The following is a 21221-nucleotide window of genomic DNA, read 5'->3' as shown; positions in this document are numbered from 1 at the left end:
GAGACTAAAGATTGCTGAATGTCTTTGTCATTTTAAAGTTTTTAATTTGACTTGTTAGAAAATTGCCCTAATTTAACACTGCTGTTGCTGCTAAGTCACTTCAGTCGTGTCCGACTCTGTGCGACCCCATAGACGGCAGCCCACCAGGCTCCCCCGTCCCTGGGATTCTCCAGGCAAGAACACTGGAGTGGGTTGCCATTTCCTTCTCCAATGCGTGAAAGTGGAGTCACTCAGCCATGTCCGACTCTTAGCGACCCCATGGACTGCAGCCCACCAGGCTCCTCCATCCATGGGATTTTCCAGGCAAGAGTACTGGAGTGGGTTGCCATTGCCTTCTCTGTAATTTAACACAGAAAAACATATTCAGATAGTTAACAGTTTTAAAGAAATTATTCAAAATAAGTAATTTTCAGTTAAAGGTTAATGTTAAATCCTGGGAAAAAAATTGTTTCTTACAGGGCTGATCCCTTATCCAACCTGGTTCTGACTTTTAGTACTAAAGAAGATGCAGTTGCCTTTGCAGAAAAAAATGGTAGGTGTGATTTGCTTTTGTTTTAACAAGTAAGATATGATTTTATGTTCTTAACAAATCAGTGTATCTAGTCCAATGGTTTTAGGTTATTTTTCTTTTTACACCATGAGAACATACCCCTCCAAAAAATAAAAAGTCTGAAAAATAAATGCACATGTAACATGTGAAAGTCAAACTGCTCTAAATTTGAAGTCGAGGCTTGGAATAAAACTACTTGTCTAACTCCTATCTTATTTATGAATGCCTCTGCAAAATCACTAACATTAAGTTTAAAACATTAAACATCTCATAAGGTAACCTATTCCAGTTTTGACATCTGTTTATTATTTTCTTACTTTGAAACAAAATCTCATGTCTGTTACTCTACCTAATAGCTTTTCAGTTATTACAAATTGGTTATCATGTTTCCTCTAAAATGTCATGTGAACATAAATGTCTATGTTTACCACTTCTATTGATATGTTGGTTCTGTAATTACATTAATACAACCTAAGAGTATATTAGTAGCTACCTAAAACTCAACCTATGTTAGTTTTTCTTTGAACAGAAACACAGAATAGAATGTCTTTTTTTCCCCCTCATTTTTCTGTTGTTGCAGGGTAGTGAAAGGCTTTGGAGGCAGATCATGATGAATTCTAATCCTTATTATGCCACTCAAAGCTACATGATTTTGGATTAATTTCATCATGGACTTAATGTTTCTTCATTGTTCAAATAATGGTACTTATCTAAAGGTGTAGTTAGGCAAGTACTTGAAACACAATGGGCTTCCCAGGTGGCGCAGTGGTTAAGAGTCCGCCTGCCAGCGCAAGAGGTGTGAGAGACTTAGATTCAATCCCTGGGTCGGGAAATGGCAACCCACTGCAGTATTCTTGCTTGGGAAATTCCATGGACAGAGGAGCCCAGCGGACTACAGTCCATGGGGTTGTAAAGAGTCAGACACGACTGAACACGCGCGCACACACACACAGCTGGCCATTTGGAAACTATTGGTCCTTTCCCTTACCTCCTTCCATCTGTTATTTCTTGTTTCTCTCAGGTTTAAATGCAATACTGTGCATTTGTACCTGATGCATTCTATTGTTCTAGTTGATCAAATTGAATTTGAATCTAATTCAGCTGTCTATTTGAATGAGATCATGTCCATTTAAGTATGTTATTACTATAAGGCAATATAAGTGTAAAAGATTATTAGTGTTTTTTCAGTATATTTGACATAAATGTAAAAGTGCTATAAAGATTATTATCTGAAATATTTGCTTTTCATTCTAAGTTCACATTATATTATACCTTAAGAATCTGAAGCCAGACTGTCAGATTTGAGTCCATGTCAGATCCCTATTTGTCTGGGTTTGTACAAGGAGAAATTGCAAATACAGTGGGAATTGTTGTGAGGATTGAATAAGTTTATAAAAGTAAAGTAGTTAAGAAATAGCTAAGTATATAATAGTATTTCAGTTTATCTTATTAGTAGACTTTAAAAATAAAAAAATAAATAAAAATTAAAAAAATTTTAAAAAGTACTCTATATTACCAAATTTCCAAATTAAACATATTTGTTCTCAAAGTGGTCAGAGTCTTTAAAATATTATTTTGATGTAACATTTACATTGCTCTTTTTAAAATTAAACTGTAATGTAGCTCATCAACAACAGTTCTGTTAATGTTTTTCATCTTTGTAGCCTACCATATTTCATGTCTGACACCTCAAATAGTCTATCATGTGCATTTAATGACAGGAAGTCTAATTAAACTCTTAAGCCTGACTACTTCCTGAGTGGGCACAAGGACTGTATGACTGTAGTTGCCATGTGAATTGCAGATATATGAACTAACCACTGCTACTGTTATTAATAAAATCAAGTGCCTTTCTGATCTGATTTCTACTCCCCGCACCAGAATGAAAATTGAGGAGCATTACCAAAGTCAACAGACAGTATACGTTGAAAAAGCTTAGAGAATGTTACGATATAAAACTGTAAGCTAAGTGTGGATCTGGGGACTTACCTGGTGATCGAATAGTTAGGATTTGGCGCTTTCACTGCCATGGCCCGGATTCCTTCTCTGGTTGGGGAACTGAGATCTCAGAACCATCTGGCGCAGCCTAGATAAAACAACAAAAAAAGAAAAACAGTGAATCAGGAATTCTTACCTCTAAGTGCTTGTGTGCTGTCGCTTTAGTCGTGACCCTGTGGACTGTACTGTCAGGCTCCTCTGTCTGTGGGCTTCTCTAGGCAAGAAAACTGGAATGGGTTACCATGCTGCCCTCCAGGGGATCTTCCCAACCCAAGAATTGAACTCCCATCTCTCTCATCTCCTGCATTGGCAAGTGGGTTCTTTACCACTAGCATCAACTGGGAAGCCCAAAGGACTTATAAAAGTATGGACAAGGTATAGGAAAACCACAGGACATAGTGGGGCAGTGAGATGGTGTTACCAAACTTATGGAGCAAGACCTAGAGAGAGCTGCATGGGAAGGATAGTGTGTTAGGATGAAGTATGATTTACAGGGAGAGAACAAACTGACCAGAAAACCTAGGTTATCTATTGTGCCCAGGCTTCTTGGTTCATGGGATTCTCTAGGCAAGCATACTGGAGTGAGTTGCCCTTTCCTACTCCAGGGTATCCTCCCGACCCAGGGACCGAACTTGTCTCCTGCATTGGCAGGTGAATTTTTTTACTGTGGTGCCACCTGAGAAGCCCTGACAACCTTTAAGGTAGTAGGTATTCTGTTGATCTTATTCACTGCTTTGTTTCCGGTTGTTGTTCAGCCGCTAAGTTGTGTCCAACTCTTTTTGTTTCCAGTGCCTGACACAAAACCTATATAGTGGACTCTGGCTACCTGGTCAAATTATTGCCTTTCTAAAATATTTTCCCTACTCAGGAATTTGAAGGCACTTTCATCTCCTAGGGAAGAGGTTATTTCTCATTCTTCACTTATTTAACATTTAGTATTATATATCTTGGCTCCTTGGTGGCCCAGTGGTTAAGAATTCACCTTCCAATGCAGGAGACACAAGTTCAATCCCTGTATAGTCAGTGATAACTTTGCAGCTCTAACAGTAAAAGTAAATAGTTGTAATAGAGCCAATATGGCCCCCATAGTCTAAAAATATTTTGTATTTGGCCATTTACAGTAAATATTTATTGACCTCTGGTCTAAACAATTATGTACTCCGTCAATACTGAGACCCTTTCTCCTCTGACGTTTTTGTTAATCTGAAATACTCTTTATTCAAACACTTCAAAAGGCCTATGCTTAATATATTCCTCAGCTGATAATTCAAGCTCTTCACAATATAAGCACTAACTTATCACTCAAACAGTAACCTAACTTTATCTTACTGTGCCTCAGCATTTCTTCTTGCCCTTATCTCTGCTGTAGTCTTCCTTCTGCAATCTCTTCCTCGTTCTGTTCCCTTTCTCCTCTTTTTCCCTGCCTACAAACTCCAACCTATTCTTCAGAATACATTTTAAATGTTACCTCCTTCCTGATCGCTTTTCTTATTTCCCTTTCCAACCTCCAAATAGATGTGCTCTCTCTTCCTTTTAGCTTCCACATTGATTTATTCCTTTTTTATAACTCTTCTACTGTGGTATTGTATTTTATTTTTGTTGTTGCATTCAGTCATACATATGTTGAGCACCCTGTCATATGCCAGCACTCCTGGCTTAGGTTCATGGGGATCATTCTTTGAGTATAGAATAAATAGTCCTCTTACTCAAACTATAATACTTTATTTGCTGAATTATAAGCATCTCCCTGGTGGCTCTGGGTAGTGGCTCAGACAATAAAGAATCTGCCTGTGATGCAGGAGACCCAGCTTTGATGCCTGGGTACGTAAGATGATCTGGAGAAGGGAATGGCTACCCACTCCAGTTTTTGTGCCTGGAGAACACCATCGATAGAGAAGGTTGGCAGGCTACAGCCCATGGGGTCGCAAAGAGTGCCAAATGATTGAGTGACTAACACTTTGACTTTTTTCACTTTCACCTGGGAAACCACCCAGTCATCTTAATCTTTTTATATGCTCAACAAAAATTGGTAAATTCGAACAGTACATTTAGTGATGCTATAAATTACTCTCCAGGTCATGTTTTAAACTTTTCCTTAAATCATTTTAAATTTATTTGGCTACTTGTTCTTTCTTTTAGAAGAACTGTTAACTCCTATAAGACCAGTGTCTATCACATAGCTCCCAGCTGATAGGGCCCAAGTTTCTAGGTTCCAAGTCCAGTGTTTTTTTCCATGATACTACTATGCTGATGTAGATGTTACATCCATCATCTCGATCTGCATGGTCCAGTATGGTAGGCACATGTGGCTGTGTAGCACTTGAAAGGTTATTTAGTTAGAATTGGGGTGTGCTGTTAAGTGTAAAATATACACTGGGTTTCTGAGACTTAGTATTAAAAAAAAAAGCATAAAATATCTCTAATAAATTTTATATTGATTACATATTAAAATGATAATATTTAAGATGTGTATTAGGCTAGGAATCTGAATGATTAAAGGCTTATTTTTTCATTTTAGACATTTTTTAAAATGTTGCTCCTAAGTAATTTAAAATTATCTGTCTGGTTCACATTATGTTTGTTGGGTAGCACTAATCTAGAATACTTCAAGCTATATAGGACATACATTACATACATCTTCTAGATATATCATTTCTATATATTCTGTAGTGAATATAAGAAATAGGAAAACCTTACCCAACTTTGAAAAGTTACATTACTTAAGAAATGCAGAGAGTTCCTGGATAGTCCAGTGGTTAGGACTCTGCACGTTCACTGCCAGGGGCCCCGAGTCAGTTCCTGGTTGGGGAACAGAGATCCCACAAGCTGCGTTGCATGGCAAAAAAAAATAATTTTTTTAAAAAAGAAATGTACTTCTGTTCTTCAAACACTTACCTAGGATCAAGGATAAGTGTAAATTTTTATATTACATACAGTAGTGAAATAAAATAGCTAAAAAATCGATGTGTGTGCTTAGTCGCTCAGTTGTGTCCAACTCTTTGTGACCCCATGAACTGTAGCCCACCAGGCTTATCTGCCCATGGGGATTCTCCAGGCAAGTATGTTGGAGTGTATTGCCATGCCCTTCTCCAGGGGATCTTTCCATCTCAGGGATCATTGCAGGCAGATTCTTTACCATCTGAGCCACCAGGGAAGGGCAAAAGATCTACATTATATCACAAAATCCCTATTAACACTTATTTTCAATTTCTTAAATAAGGCATTATGTAAATCAGTATATTTACATAAGAATGCCCTCATGTCTGAGATTAAACGTTTTCTTCTTCCTGCTATTGATGATTTTGCCTCTGGTTTCCCTTCTCACCATATCTCACTTCCTGTGGAAGCCTGGTTCTGTCACCTGCTGAGTGGGATAGAAGAAAGACTGAATGCTCTTCCTTGGCTTCTTTTTCCCCTGCTCACCTCTCACTTCTCCCTCCATTAGCATACAGTAAGTTATAAATACCCTTGTGTCTTTTTATCACCAGAGCCTCATCTTAAAGATCTCCCTTTGAACTCAGCATATATTCCAGAAGAACTCTTCAAAGATGCTATGTCTTTTTATAAAGAAAGTTTATCTGTGGTTTTTCTCAAATGTTGATGAACCTTACTTTTTTCTTTGTGTACAGAAAAAGCCACCTTTCTCACTCAAGTGGCTTTTGTCTTTTCTTGTAGTAGGCTAGGATCCCTACATTTACATGCTAATGAAACCAGAAATGGTTTTATCCCCTTTCCCTTTTGATCTGGTTTGAAACTTTGTGACTTCCCTTTCCTTTGTCATTTTACAACTTACTAAAATTCTCCAATAGAGGAGGGTTTTCTTCAGGAGTAAACAGGATGACAGAGAATAAGCAGTGAAACTGCTATCGTGATGTATTAGAGAGGAAAACCCACCTCTAAAGTTACAGAAGGTGGAAGCACTGATTCAGGAAAATATAGAGTTAATTTGGGAGTTGCAAACCAGAACTTAGAATTATCTCAGAAGTGGACACCATCAGCAAGGTCTGGATTTCCACCTATCTTTAACCTTCTCATGAGGGTCTCAACCTTACATCCATCTATCTATTAAAAAACAACTTTCAGAAACTAAAATGAACAAAGACAAATTTCAAAACAAAAGTATGTCATCACTCAATATATATAAAATTCTTCATAAAGGATTTATTTTACTCTGTAGGGGAGCAGAATTTTCCACCACAAAATGTTTCTTTGGCATATTAATTAAGCTGATTTTTTTTTTTTCCCCCTAAGAAACTGCAGACTTGGGGGAAACTCTCAAAACAAAGTAGGAGTTCCCCTTTTGTAAGAAGTATTTATATACATAAGGGAAATTTCCATTTGTAAGGGTATCTCTGGGAGTACCTAAAAGAGGAGGATGACTTTACAAACTCTTATCAATTGAGAAGGAAGTGACTTAAATCTGCCTAATAATTTCACCCTTGTTTACTGTTCTTTTTCCTGGTAATCTCACAGAATTGACTCCCTATCCTCAGTGTTCTCTTTTGTTTTTAGCTAAGGATAGTATTGGATAGTATTTCAGAAGAGGGCTTTGGCAATTTTGGTGAATTACTTAGTTCTCCTGGGTCTCTTCCATGTATTTGGAGAAGGCAAAAATAAAAATCAGCCTCTTGGTGAAAGTGAAAGAGGAAAATGAAAAAGTTGGCTTAAAACTCAACCTTCAAAACATGAAGATCATGGCATCCAGTCCCATCACTTCATGGCATATAGATGGGGAAACAATGGAAACACTGACTTTATTTTCTTGGGCTCCAAAATCACTGCAGATGGTGACTGCAGCCAAGCTACAACCAACCTAGACAGCATGTTAAAAAGCAGAGATATTACTTTGCCAACAAGGGTCTGTCTAGTCAAAGCTATGGTTTTTCCAGTAGACTTGTGTGGATGTGAGAGTTGGACCATAAAGAAATCTGAACACCAAAGAATTGCTGCTTTTGAACTGTGGTGTTGGAGAAAACTCTTGAGAGTTGCTTGGACTGCAGGGAGATCCAACCAGTCCATCCTAAAGGAAATCAATCCTGAGTATTCTTTGGAAGGAGTGATGCTGAAGCTGAAACTCCAATACTTTGGCCACCTGATGTGAAGAACTGACTCATTTGAAAAGACCCTGATGCTGGGAAAGATTGAAGGCAGGAGGAGAAGCAGACGACAGAGGATGAGATGGTTGGATGACATTACCGACTCAATGGACATGAGTTTGAGCAAGCTGTGGGAGTTGGTGATGGACAGGGAAGCCTGGCGTGCTGCAGTCCATGGGGTTGCAAATAGTCAGAGACAACTGAACAACTGAACAACTGAACTGAGCTTCCATGTATAACATTAGATAAATTTCAAAAGTGAAATATGATTGGGAGTTCATAACAAGAATAATGCAACTTAAAGACATTCCAACAAGTGTTACAAAATATCTGTACTCAATTTGTTAATAAGCCTATTTTCAAAGAAGATAGCAAATGTTCACCTAATTTATAAAAATAAACATACTCTTTACAGAGGAAAAAAATTTTTACAGTAATCCTGAGACATAATATACCATGAATATACCATATTGTTAAGAAGATACCAAAAAAAAAAAAAAAAATCAAGTTAAAAGATTCAGTTATTCTAGGGTAGGTCCTGTATGTCTATATATTAATAAACCTCCATAAATATGTAATATGAATTTCTAGTTGACATATACTAGCCTAGAAGATACAAGAAGTAAACTAAAGAATATACAAAGTAAAGAACTAAAGATGCACCCAAGTTAATATTGTTTTAAAATAACTGAAATTCTGAAATATAACCTATACTTTTTCTGATATCAGGCACCAGAGCTCAGATAAATGAAACCTATCATAAACAGTGAAGGTATTGACAAATCTCTAAGCTTAGTATATAGCTTGTAATTTGAGAAATATCATTAACATTTATCCAAACAGCATTAACCTCATGGTTAAGCATCTATTCCGAATTGACAGCTCTTCCCATGCAGCTCATCAGGTGTAACACATCAAACAAATCTATTTCTAGCACTTATTTTTACAAAGTTGAAAGAATACATCTTTGAGATTTCCCAGAGGGCCTGTGGAATATCACAAAGTTTTAGTTTTAGGTGCACAGATACTCTGTTTTATTTTACATTTAAGATTTGATTTGGAGGAGGCAAAAATCAAAATTTTTCAAAAGATTTGAACATTTAGGAAAGAACAGGATCAGATAAACAGTATTTGACTGCTCAGCTTGGTGATAAAATTTACAAACAAAGAACTTAGCCTAACTGTAAAGAACTTTAGCTCTTAGATAAGTTATGAAGTACTGAAAGTCAACACAAGCATATAAAGTTATTCTGGTAAGCCACAGAATCTTTGCAGTCTAGGCAGATTAGACGGAAAGTAGAACCCTTCTTATTGTAGGTGAAGGCAATAAACAGTAACCTAATGAAACAAGCCCATCAAAATGGAACAAACTTTGGTAAGATTTTAACACATTTCATAGCTTCTCAGATGATGCTGTTAAAGTGTTGCACTCAATATGCCAGCAAATTTGGAAAACTCATCAGTGGCAATAGGACTGGAAAAGGTCAGTTTTCATTCCAGTCCCAACAAAAGGCAGTGCCAAAGAATGCACAAACTGGTGCACAATTGTACTCATTTCACATGCTAGCAAAGTAATGCTCAAAGTTCTTCAAGCTAGGCTTCTATGGTACATAACTGAGAACTTCCATGTGTATAAGCTGGATTTAGAAAGGGCAGAGGAACTAAAAATCAAATTGCCAGCATCCATTCCATCCTAGAAAAAGCAAAAGAATTCCAGAAAAACATCTTCTGCTTAATTGACTATGCTAAAGCCTTTGACTGTGTGGATCACAACAAACTGTGGAAAATTCTTAAACAGATGGGAATACCAGTCCACCCTAACCTACCTCCTGCGAAACCTGTATCAAGGAACAACAGTTAGAACTGGACATGGAACAATGGACTGGTTCCAAATTGGGAAAGGAGTACATCAAGGCTGTATATTGTCACCCTGCTTATTTAACTTATATGCAGAGTACCTCATGCAAAATGCCAGGCTGGATGAAGCACAGTTGTCAAGATTGAAAGGAGAATTATCAGTAACCTCAGATATGCAGGTGATACCACCCTTATGGCAGAAAGTGAAGAGGAAGTAAAGAGCCTCTTGCTGAAAGTGAAGAGAGTGAAAAGGCTGGCTTAAAACTCAACATTCAAAACACTAAGATCATGGCATCCGGTCCCATCACTTCATGGCAAATAGATGGGGAAACAATGGAAACAGTGACAGACTTTATTTTCTTGGGCTCCAAAATCACTGTGGACAATGACTGCAGCCATGAAATTAAAAGACGTTTGCTCCTTCAAAGAAAAGCAGTGACAGACCTTGACAACATATTAAAAAGCAGAGACATTACTTTGCCGACAAAGGTCTGTATAGTCAAGCTATGGTTTTTCCAGGAGCCATGTATCGGATGTGAGAGCTAGACAATAAAAAAGGCTGAGGACCGAAGAATTGATGGCTTTTGAATTGTGGTGCTAGAGAAGACCCTTGAGAGTCCCTTGAATGGCAAGTAGGTCAAACCAGTCAGTCCTAAAGGAAATCAACCCTAAATTGGAAGGACTGATGCTGAAGCTCCAATACTTTGGCCACCTGATGTGAAGAGCTGACTCCTTGGAAAAGACCCTGCTGCTTGGAAAGATTGAAGGCTGGAGGAGAAGGGGACGACAGAGGATGAAATGGTTGGATGGCTTCACCGACTCCATAGACATGAGTTTGAACAAACTCCGGGAGATGGTGAAGTATTGGGAAGCCTGGCATGTTGCAGTCAATGAGTCGCAAAGAGTCAGACACGACTGAGTCACTTTGAACAAGAGCAACATAGATTTTCAGACTTATTTTCCAGATACACTGTAATCTAAGATACATGAAATTTCCTTTTTATAAATCTTACATAACTTTCTGTACCCATTCAGGTTTGTCCTTCACCATTCCTTTCTCATTCTGGAACAGACTTTTTACTTTAGAACTATTATCTTTTCCCCTTCTTCTGAGTATGCTAAGTCGCTTCAGTCATATTCAGCTCTTTGTGAACCTATCAACTGTAGCCCACCAGGCTCCTCCGTCCATGGGATTTCTCAGGCAAGCATACTTGAGTGGGTTGCCATGCCCTCCTCCAGAGGATCTTCTTGGACTTAGGGATCTAACCCACAACTCTTATGTCTCCTGCATTAGCAGGCAGGTTCTTTACCACTGTCACCACCCTTAGTAAACCAAAAACACAACTCATTACTTTGTATACAAGGTTACACCCCTTTTCCACCATCACTCCCAGTAGTGTTTCATTTATGTACATTTAATTATATATTTTGGCCAAAGTTACTTGGATTTCATAGAAAAAGTAGAGATGAAAACTGTTGCACACCAGCATTTTAGTAGACTGGCACAGTTGATAAATACACATAACAAACTTTCCACAACTGTGTGCATTCTTTATAGTCCAGCTTATCCAAATGGCAAAAATGAACATGTCCATTAACAGACCCAAAGATGCAGCCTCCCTGTAGCATTAAAAAAAAAAGCAAAAGTAAATAAGTTTAAATTTTGCTTAGTAATCAATGGTTCAGTATTTTACTGTAAAAATTTTTTAGGTATTAATAAGTATCAACCCACTCTAGTGTTCTTGCCTGGAGAATCCCAGGGACGGGGGAGCCTGGTGGGCTTCCATCTATGGGGTCACACACAGTTGGACACGACTGAAGCGACTTAGCAGCAGCATTAATACCATTTAGGGTTTTAAGTTACCTAAAGATCATGGAAATTAATTTTCAAGGTGACATATTATAAAATGTAATTAATGTTGAAATAAAATTGTCAGAACAGGGAATCATTGTGGATAAACAAAAATTTGCATCTTGCAGGATTGTAAAACATTAAACAGAAGTAATGTTAGCTCATTTGATCAGAAAACGTGCTGATTTAGAAAGAACATGGCCATGTAGAATAAAAATCTATGCTTGTGTTATATTTAACACTGATAAATTAGAGAAAACGTAATTGTTTTTGTTAAAAAAAAATTTAAATTTTCCATTTGTCAAACATTTACCTATACTACCTGAATTTAAATTCTTAAATCTTTGTTAGATCCTATAAGAATACTTTTTAAATTTAGCATATTCAAAGTATTAGAAATTCCATTTTCCTGTTTTAGGAATAGTCCACTTATACAAGCATGTATTTTCTCTGTAAGAGAATCAAAATAGAACCCATTCAAAGTATTTTATAATCTTAATTCATTAATTATACTTGGAGGTAGAAAAAACTACCTATACACAGAATGAGCAGTAAACACATTTCTGAATTAATAGGTATGTTGACAGAATCCCAGGGACAGGGGAGCCTGATGGGCTGCCGTCTATGGGGTAGCATAGAATCAGACACGACTGAAGCGACTTAGCAGCAGCAGACAGACATAATTGTCACAATGGTAAAGAATCTGTGTGCTTGTGCAGGGGAGACAAGCTATGCGAGTTCTATCTTTGGGTCGGGAAGGTCCCCTGGAGTAGGGCACGGCAACCCACTCCACTGTTTCTTGCCTGCAAAATCCTATGGACAGAGGATCCTGGCGGGCCACAGTCCGTGGGGTCACAGTAAGTCGGATTTGACTGAGCATACATGCAGACAAACAGGAACTTATTTCACTTCTACAATTTAAGCCATGGGTTAATGGTCACAGAATTGTAATATTCACTGGCCCATACCATACTAGAGAGCTGTTTTCTACTCAGGAAGTACTTCATTAGACCTTAAATACAGAAAAAGACAAACTAGATTTTCTGTCTTTTTTCCTCTGAGAATGGATTTCTAAAACCATTAATCCATTTTAAAAGAATCTTAAATGATCAGACCTTAAAAAAATCAATTCCCCAGATTGGTGGAGAACAAAATTGAAATTTGATAAAAGATTCAGCAAAGTTCTGACATTCAGAAGCCAAGAAAAAATAATCTTGGGCTTAAAATAACATAAACCATTTCTAGTAAGGAAGTTTTCCTGACTTTGGTTGCTAAAGCTATTGGCCATCTCAGTAGCACCTCCAAAATTATTAAAAGAACATACTGAAAAAGATAAGATCATGACTTAATAGAGAGATAAATGAACACATGTTGAAGATTTATTTTACTAAAGAAACAAGGGACCCATGCTGGTGTCACAACCAGTGCAAAGGAAAAGTTAGTACAGCCCAAAATTACATAAAGTGAAAGAATGTTGAGATGAATTGCAAATAGAGACAAACTGGTTTTTCTGAGGCTTGGGGAGTCACGAGGCAGGACAGAATTTCTATACCCCTCAAGTACAGTTGAGTCTCATTACTCATGGTAGTTATGTTCTGTAAAGTCACCACAAACACTAGTGAATACTGAAAAAATTGCTCCTAGGGAAAAAGATTCCTGTGGGCCTCTGATCACAAAATGTTGTCAGCTGATCAGTACATCATCTTGTTTTTTATGTGTGTTTCTGTTTAAAGTGCCTTATTTAATGTATATTGTTGATTCATGAACATCAAACTCATGGCCAGCAGTGTTATACTTTATCCTGGATGATGCTCATCTAACCCAAGTTGGCATATCCCAGCCTTCTTGAACTTAGGAACACTAAACAGCACTAAACCACTACTCTTGGGGGTCATTTCAGACAGTGAAATTACCAACAAAAGGCAAAAAAATGAAAAAAAAATGTGCCGTTAATAGACTACAAAAAGGACACTTGTTTGCAGTGTGAGAGCTGAAACAAGAAGGCATAGCATTACCTTGTTTGACCTCAGCTGGAGCATGTGTGCCGGGTGACTCAGAACTCACGGCTCTGTGCGTGTCATGAATGACCATGGAAGCATCACCCACAGGCACCGTTGCGGCCCACAGGGAGTCTGGAAGGATGCCAGCATCAGGGTTCCTAGGTGGAGGAGTCCTTGGAGGATTTTGGATTTACAAATGAATTTTAGTTAGTAGGCAAATCACAAATACAGAATCAGCAAATAAGATGATTTGTACATACAACTTTTGGAATTGCAAAATAACTCAAAGAAAACAAACAGGGCTGTGATCTGGTGTTCTGTAAATACTGCATAGTCTCTATTGAAGCAGAAATTTTTTTTTTCCTACATAACTGTCTTTCCAATCCCCAGAACTGGTATTGTCTGTTTTTTGGCTGGGGAAATGTTCAACTTGACTACTAAGGAGACAGAGATGAATTCCTTAGATTCCCAGTCAGGAGTCTGAAATAATTTTTCTCGTAGTGTTATATATACATGGCGGCTTAGTAAGGTTCTAATGTATTATGGGTTACATAGGATTGTGGAAATCCCTATGCACAGACCACACCCAGATCAGTTATGTCAAAATCTCAGTGACTTTTGGATCTCTACCATTGCTGTATAGTTTCGTTTTCTAGAAAATGTTTTCCAAATTTCTAATGACTAATTTTCAATTGTACTTTTGGAACACAAACCAATTTGTTTTGTGGCAAATTCTGAATAATGTGGCTCCAAAATAGTAATATCATATAGCAACTATATTATTTGAACAGATAAAATTTATGGAGGCATTTGCTATCATAGCAAAGGTTCTTTTTTGTGGGGAGGGGGTGTTGCAGATGTGGCAGGTATAGGGTGTTACTAATCCATCTTATATAATTTTCGTGGAAAGAATTGCTTTGCCAATGTTTCCAAAATACATCTACCCTCCATAATATTTCTATAAGACGATCTAAGATATTTTTAAATTATTCTGATCTGAACCTCTCCTCTCCCCCAAAACGAAATACATGAGAATTTCAAATAGAAGTACTTCGTAAAAATGAATGCTTATGAAGCTACTTTTCTTCCTCATTACCTTCCCTCCTTAAAATATAATTTATGTTTATTCTGTGTTTTCACCTAGGCATATTATGAGCACATAGCCTGGTGAGGAATCTTGAAATTTTGCAAGTGCTAACAAACATCAGTGTGGCCTCCCAAAGCCTTTGCTATCCTTAGCAGTGCCTGCCAGTTATGTCTGTCTGTGCCAGATTATGTGGTCGTTCTTGCTTTGTACATAAATGCACAGTAGGAAAAATCATTAAACCATTCACTTCTGAGTATTATCAGAACTTGCCATTAGGTTACTGGAGGGGACAGACCTTTAACAGGACTTGAACCAAGGTTACTAAAGGTAACATATTTCACAAGCAGTAAAAATACCGATGTTTCTCTGTATTTCAGCATTACTGAATGTAAGTGAAGTGGTTCTGAAATTAAAATGAATGGGATTTTCTTATATCTCATACAATACTTGGAATTCATAAATTATTGGGATCTAGTTTTGTTCAGGGGCTTTTTGTATTTTAGTAGTATTTGAAGAGATTACACCAGACATTCATGTTATAGGAAGTAGAATATCCCAGTCACAAAATAAATGGGTGAATTTCGGAAAAAGAAATTGAGCATGGGATATTACAGATCACATTTTAACTTTATTGGCACATTTGCCAGAGGTATTTCTCTGATACTAGGACTTCAAATTCAAAATATCTTTGTGAAAGCATTCCAGTGTGTGAAACAGCCAAGGGAGTCAGCTTCTCATCATGTAGGTGCCGGTGGTTGGATTTGTAGCTAATCCATGCCATATGGCTGCTCTCCTCAGTGGGAAGTGACGGCAGCCCTAGGAGCTTTACCCCGTCCCTGGGGCAGCTGCCGTGGGCTCAGTTGCTTTGATCATCTTCTGTTGCGCAGCTGGGAGGAGCACAGGCTGGTTTTCAGTGTCGCAGAAGAACACCACATGAAACCATTGTCATAGACTACACCTTGATTTTATACAAGCATTCTTCAGAGGATGCGTTTTCACTTTCCTAATCTCATTCAAAAACTCTCAAGTTTGAGTTATTTCTTTTAAAAAAAAAAACTTTCAGGCTGAAAAAGAAATTCCTATGGAAATTTAAACATTTCACAAATAAGATTGCATTCTTAAATGTCTGTGTTTTATTCCCTGCAAGTTATATTATCTCTTTCTAAGAAGTTTCAAATAGGATATAGAAAAGATGAGTACAATTCATGTAACATGCTCATTAAGTACAAATGTTTGATGTCCTTTCAAGTGCTGTTACTCTAACAGTCATTTTGTCTTTTTAGCTAAAGCTCACCGCTTCTTCCAATGTCCTTTATATTGCCACAATATCACAAAAAATGTGAGGGAGACTATGGTAGGAAGTTTTTAGTGGGACCAGTAAATTTGTTCATCCAGGCACTATAGGGTAAACTCTTCGGAAAAGGATGATTGGAAATGTGGTCAGATTCTTAACAGGGTTCCAGAAAAGAGCAAATTTTCATTGTAACATCAGTCCTATATAGTAGAAAACTTTGCTAAAAAATCCAAAGGGAGATTTATGTAGGCCTGACTTGAGTTTCAGTCTCTATTATGAATTGTTATTAGACTTCCTCATACCTTTCTTTGCTTTTACTTAATCAGAGAAACACAGGTGCATGTCTAGTTTTGGGAACACAGTTGTTTTCCACAGAAAAATGTGAGGGAAAGAAACTTTCCCCCTAGACGTCCTTAAAATCATGGATGGCTGTGGTAAAGTAATACAGAGATGGGTACTATCTGTGTGTGTTTTTGTTTGCTTTCTCGGGGTGTTTTGCCCATCCACATTCCAATCCCCATAATGATACTTCTATTTATTGTTGTTATCACCATCAACAGCAACTATAATCTGGCTCACAATTCCCAAGTCAGCTCACTCCTTAGTTACCAGGAGAAAACTCAAACCAGTTGTTCTTTTATGTGTGCAAAACCCCAGTCTTCTCACATTGCAGTGACCCCGACAACATTTTTAGACTTTCGTAGACAGAAGAGATAATAGAGCTAATGTTTGCGTTCTGATGCAGTTTAAAAAATTGCTTTTTCTCCCTTGTGATTGAAAGATTAACTGTGTAAATGAGTGATTACCAGGTATGTGTGTGTTATAATAGTAGTTCCTAAATATTTCTCATTTATTCTTCAGCTCCTCTTAAGATGTCTTTCTTGTCTAGAGAGTTTGGGGTAGGAGGCTGAGGGGGAGGGAAGATAAGTTCTCTCACCCATCATTTGGCAATAAAAGTTTACAGAGGTCTCAGAAAACTTCAGAGAAGGCGATGGCAAGCCACTCCAGTACTCTTGCCTTGAAAATCCCATGTGTGGAGGAGCCTGGTAGGCTGCAGTCCATGGGGTCGCTACGAGTTGGACGCGACTGAGCGACTTCACTTTCACTTTTCACTTTGACACAATGGAGAAGGCAATGTCAACCCACTCCAGTGTTCTTGCCTGGAGAATCCCAGGGACGGCAGAGCCTGGTGGGCTGCCGTCTATGGGGTCGCACACACAGAGTCGGACACGACTGAATCGACTTAGCAGCAGCAGCAGCAGCAGCAGCAGCAGCAGCAGGTAACTTACCAGTAACCATTGTAGCCAGACATAGAATTGACACTAGAAACCATTTACCTGCTTCATAACTAGGGGAGGGATTCTTAAAACAGTCTTTTCAACTCATTTACAAAAATAAATAGGAAAAATGGTTAGGAAATCACGCAGATTGAAAGGACATGGGTGAAACAGATTTTAAAAAATTGCAGTTACAGGACTTTTAAAAATAAATACAGTTTTATTATGATGTGGTTATGTGCATAGACTTAACCTGAGTTAAAATCCAAGCTTTGCCACTTACTAACAATGTGGCTTTAGGCTGCTTATCTCCTCTAATTTTTTCCTCATAATTAGATATAAAATAAAGATATTTATAATGCCTAATCCATAAACCAAGAAACCTGTGAGCTCAATTTTAAAACTCAGTGCAATTACACTTGAAGCACAGGACCTAGAATGTGGAATACCAGGCACATTCTTGACTGGAGGTCTTTGTACTTGTGTTCTCTGCCTGTAAGCTCTCTTTCCAGACATCCGCATGACTAACTCTGACCTTTACATCTTCACTCAAATGTGATCTTCTCAGATGCAAGGTGCCCTGTCTGCCCTCTCTTAAAATGTTTTCTCTTCAGTACTCATTAGTGTGTGTATATATATGTGTGTGTGTGTGTGTGTGTTTAGTGGGTGCCAGGTCATTTCAGTCGTGTCTGACTCTGTGACCCTAGGGACTGTAGGTTGCCAGGCTCCTCTGTCCATGGGATTCTCCAGGCAAGAATACTAGAGTGGATCTAGAATACTAGATCACCATGACCTCCTCCACGTGAGCTTCCGAAGTCAGGGATGGAACTCACATCTCTTATGTCTCCTGCATTGGAAGGCAGGTTCTTTACCACTAGCACCACCTGGGAAGCCCTGTTTTTCTATAGTAACACCTCATATACTATTCATTTACTAGTTAACTTCTCCTTCCCGTAAATACTTGAAGAAGCTTGGGGATTTTTTGTTTACCACTTCACCTCTGGTTTCCATAGAGTTCCTGACACAGAGAGAGCAATTGATAATATTTATTAAATGTATAACAAATGTACAGTAAATAGTTATATCTGCTTTATTGAATTGAGTATTTTTTATAATTATCAGCACCATTTGCTGATTAATATAGAAAATGCTTGAGAAGTTTATAGTGTTAAAATTATGCTCAGTTCATAGTATTAGTTTGCTTACTAAAACCTCTTTCTATAGTAAATAGACCAACTTATGCCTAACTATATTCAAAGCATCATAAATTCAAAACTAATGGGTTATAATGTGACAGAAATTTTATTTAAATTAATACTTTACTTCAATAGAAAGTAAGCTGCTAGTAAGTTGAAAATCAAACTTGAGGGAGAAATAATAGCTTTAACATTTATCAAGTGCTTACTATTAAACCACAAGAAACAATATAGTGTGTTTAAGGCACAGGCTCCAGAATTAGGCTGTGTGTATTTACATTCTGCTTGTGCCCTTTCCTAGCTGAGAAAGGAAAGTGACCTTGTGCTAGGTAGTTACCTAATCATTCTGGGCCTGAGTTTCCTCAGTTATATAAAGGAACTAATATGAATTCATATAAAGGTTTTAGAAAAATACCTGTCTCACAGAACTTAAATACCAGGTGCTAAGCACTTTAATGAATTAATTTGTTTAATCTTCATGACAACCTATAAAGTAGGTACTATTCTTATGCTCTTTAGTATATTTTTTGAAATTCAAATATCTTATAATAAGTTCAGAGTCTGTGGAAGATATTTTAAGACATTTGTTTCATTTTCTTCCCTCCTCCATTTCCTTATAGCAGTGAAGTTATTAAATTGCTTTCCCTTTTAGAACACTGAAATAGGCACACTAGCAGTATACTTAGATTTGAGTTTCTTAAGTTTCACTTTTATGGCAAAATGAATTCTAACTAAGAGGCTTGTTGAAACGTAAGCTTTGTGGTAGCAAATACTATACTCACCTAGAAGCACTAGAATTCATGACAACTCCTAAGATCAAGATAGTTACTTAATTAGACTGTGATATTCAGTGTGGACATTTTATATATGACTACATGATTCAGCCATGAATCAAATGTCTCAAGATGAGTTGTTTGAAGAAAGTTCTGGGAGAGAAGAATGATAAATTACAGGGATGGAAAATGGATCTAATGAAGAAACGTGAGTTATATAGATAGGTTGCTTAGACTAGGGAATAGAAGGATGACATAATTATATTTTCAAGGAGGAGTGTTTATTTGGTTTAATAGAATAGGTATACTTCTGCTTTAAGTATAGTTCTTCAAAGATATGGAGAAAAACTCAAGGCAGAGGTATAGACATATATGGGGCTTCCCAGATGGCACTAGTAGTAAAGAACCCACCTGCCAATACAGGAGATGTAAGAGATGTTTGATCCCCATGGCAACCCACTGCAGTATTCTTGCCTGGAGAATCCCATGGACAGAGGAGCCTGGCAGGCTACAGTCCATAGGGTCTCAAAGAGTTGTACATGGCTAAAGCCACTTAGCATAGCATAGACATATATAAATCCAGTTTTCAAAATTGTAAAACACTGAGAAGGACTTTGGAGAGAAGGTATGACTCTCAGAAGAGAATGAACAGATTAGACTAGTGGGAGGGCTTCCCAGGTGGCTCAGTGGTAAAGAATCCACCTGCTAGTGCAGGAGATGCATGTTCGATCCCTGGGTCAGGTAGATCCCCTGGAGAAGGAAATGGCAACCCACTCCAGTACTCTTACCTGGGAAATCCCAGGACAAAGGAGCCTGGCAGACTGTGGTAGACGGGGGTCACGGAAGAGTTGGACACAATTTAGGGACTAAGCAGAAACAACTCAAATTTCTATGCATAAAAATCTCCTGGAATCAATTAAGTGCAGATTCCCAGGTCCCCTCAAGAGCTGATCCAGTGGACCTCTGGTCAGGCCTAAGAATTTGCATTGTTACCAGATACGTGAATGGGATTCTAATGTTGACAGCCCTTGAAACAAATGTTGAAAAACTTCTTGAGTTTAATCAGTAGCCTGTCATAGTCCAGGGAGCTGAACCAAGTAATCTCTTATGGTCTCCTCCAACTCTGATTTATATAGTTGTATACATGTTTTTCTATAATCACTTCAAGTGAGCTCCAAACTGTCGTAAAGGCACCAGCTCTTAGAAAGCAGTGAGATGGGTTATGTTGTTCAGTGCTCCTCATTTCAGTTACTGAAGTCACATATTAAACCACAAGGAGGAATGTAAATTTTTACATAATATATAACCATCAATATTTGAACAATATTCAGCAGAGAGAAATTAAATCATGGCTTGCAGCTTTAAGAGATGGTAAATCATCTTCAGGCAATAGTTAAGACCCTCTTGTCACATAGGATTAGAAAGGAACACATTACTAAGTAAGTATTTATACTTAAGATGTGTTGACACATACTCCTGATAAATGAACATTAAATTTATGAAAGTTAGCCTCTGCTTGCTGTGTTCTTCAGGGATCCTCTTTAATTGTGTTCTTTGGGTTTACTATTGTCTTTTTTTTCTAGGATGGAGCTATGATGTTGAGGAGAGAAAGGTTCCAAAGCCTAAGTCCAAGTCTTATGGCGCAAACTTTTCTTGGAATAAAAGAACAAGAGTATCCACAAAATAGGTTGGCACGGACTGTATCTCTATGCTTGACTGTGAATAAAGTCAGCTGTGCAGTATTTATAGTCTGTGTATAATACACCTCTTAATCTCCTAATAAATTTGACCTTTAAACTACAGAAACGTTTTTGTGGTGTCTATTTTAAATGTTTTTTGATGTCCCAAGTTAAACATGTTATAATTTCCTTTACAGGTAGGTGATCATACCTCTAGGAAATTTCAGCACTTAAAAAATCTATTAAAATAAATGTTTGAAATCAGCTGCAACATTGAAGTTTTACACTTTTTTTTTATGGCCATTCTCAAGTTAATAGTGTTTATAAACTACCAGCCATCATTATCAAAATACTGTCTTACAAATTTTCCTGTTATCATAGGTAAAGAAATTCATGATTACTGTGCAGTCTGATAAACCTAAGCCCAAATCTCCTTATTATTGAAATTTGCTTCTTTATTTAGAACTGTTTCTCTAAGCTTCTTTGAACCTAAATGAATTGTGTTCCATACTAAACTTTGCCCACTAATCAGTACTTCATGATTGTGATGGTTCAGGTAAAG

General features: G+C 37.6%; 1 protein-coding gene across 3 annotated transcripts in view; it reads left to right on the top strand.

The window, feature by feature from the left end:
• NDUFS4 (NADH:ubiquinone oxidoreductase subunit S4) overlaps nt 1-20786 on the top strand; it is a 115595-nt gene extending 94809 nt beyond the window's left edge. For 2 of the 3 annotated variants that reach the window (XM_027520085.1, XM_027520083.1), the window contains exons 4-5: nt 459-532; nt 20564-20786. In XM_027520085.1, the coding sequence (XP_027375886.1) occupies nt 459-532; nt 20564-20667 (178 nt within the window). In that variant the 3' untranslated portion in view covers nt 20668-20786. The remainder of the gene's footprint in view (nt 1-458; nt 533-20563) is intronic. The other variant, XM_027520086.1, reaches the window with a different exon arrangement.
• The last annotated feature ends 435 nt before the right edge of the window (nt 20787-21221 follow it).

This window comes from Bos indicus x Bos taurus, chromosome 20, assembly GCF_003369695.1.
Source record: "Bos indicus x Bos taurus breed Angus x Brahman F1 hybrid chromosome 20, Bos_hybrid_MaternalHap_v2.0, whole genome shotgun sequence".
NCBI classification, from domain to species: Eukaryota; Metazoa; Chordata; class Mammalia; order Artiodactyla; family Bovidae; genus Bos; species Bos indicus x Bos taurus.
This window is presented reverse-complemented; position numbering and strand designations above follow the sequence as displayed.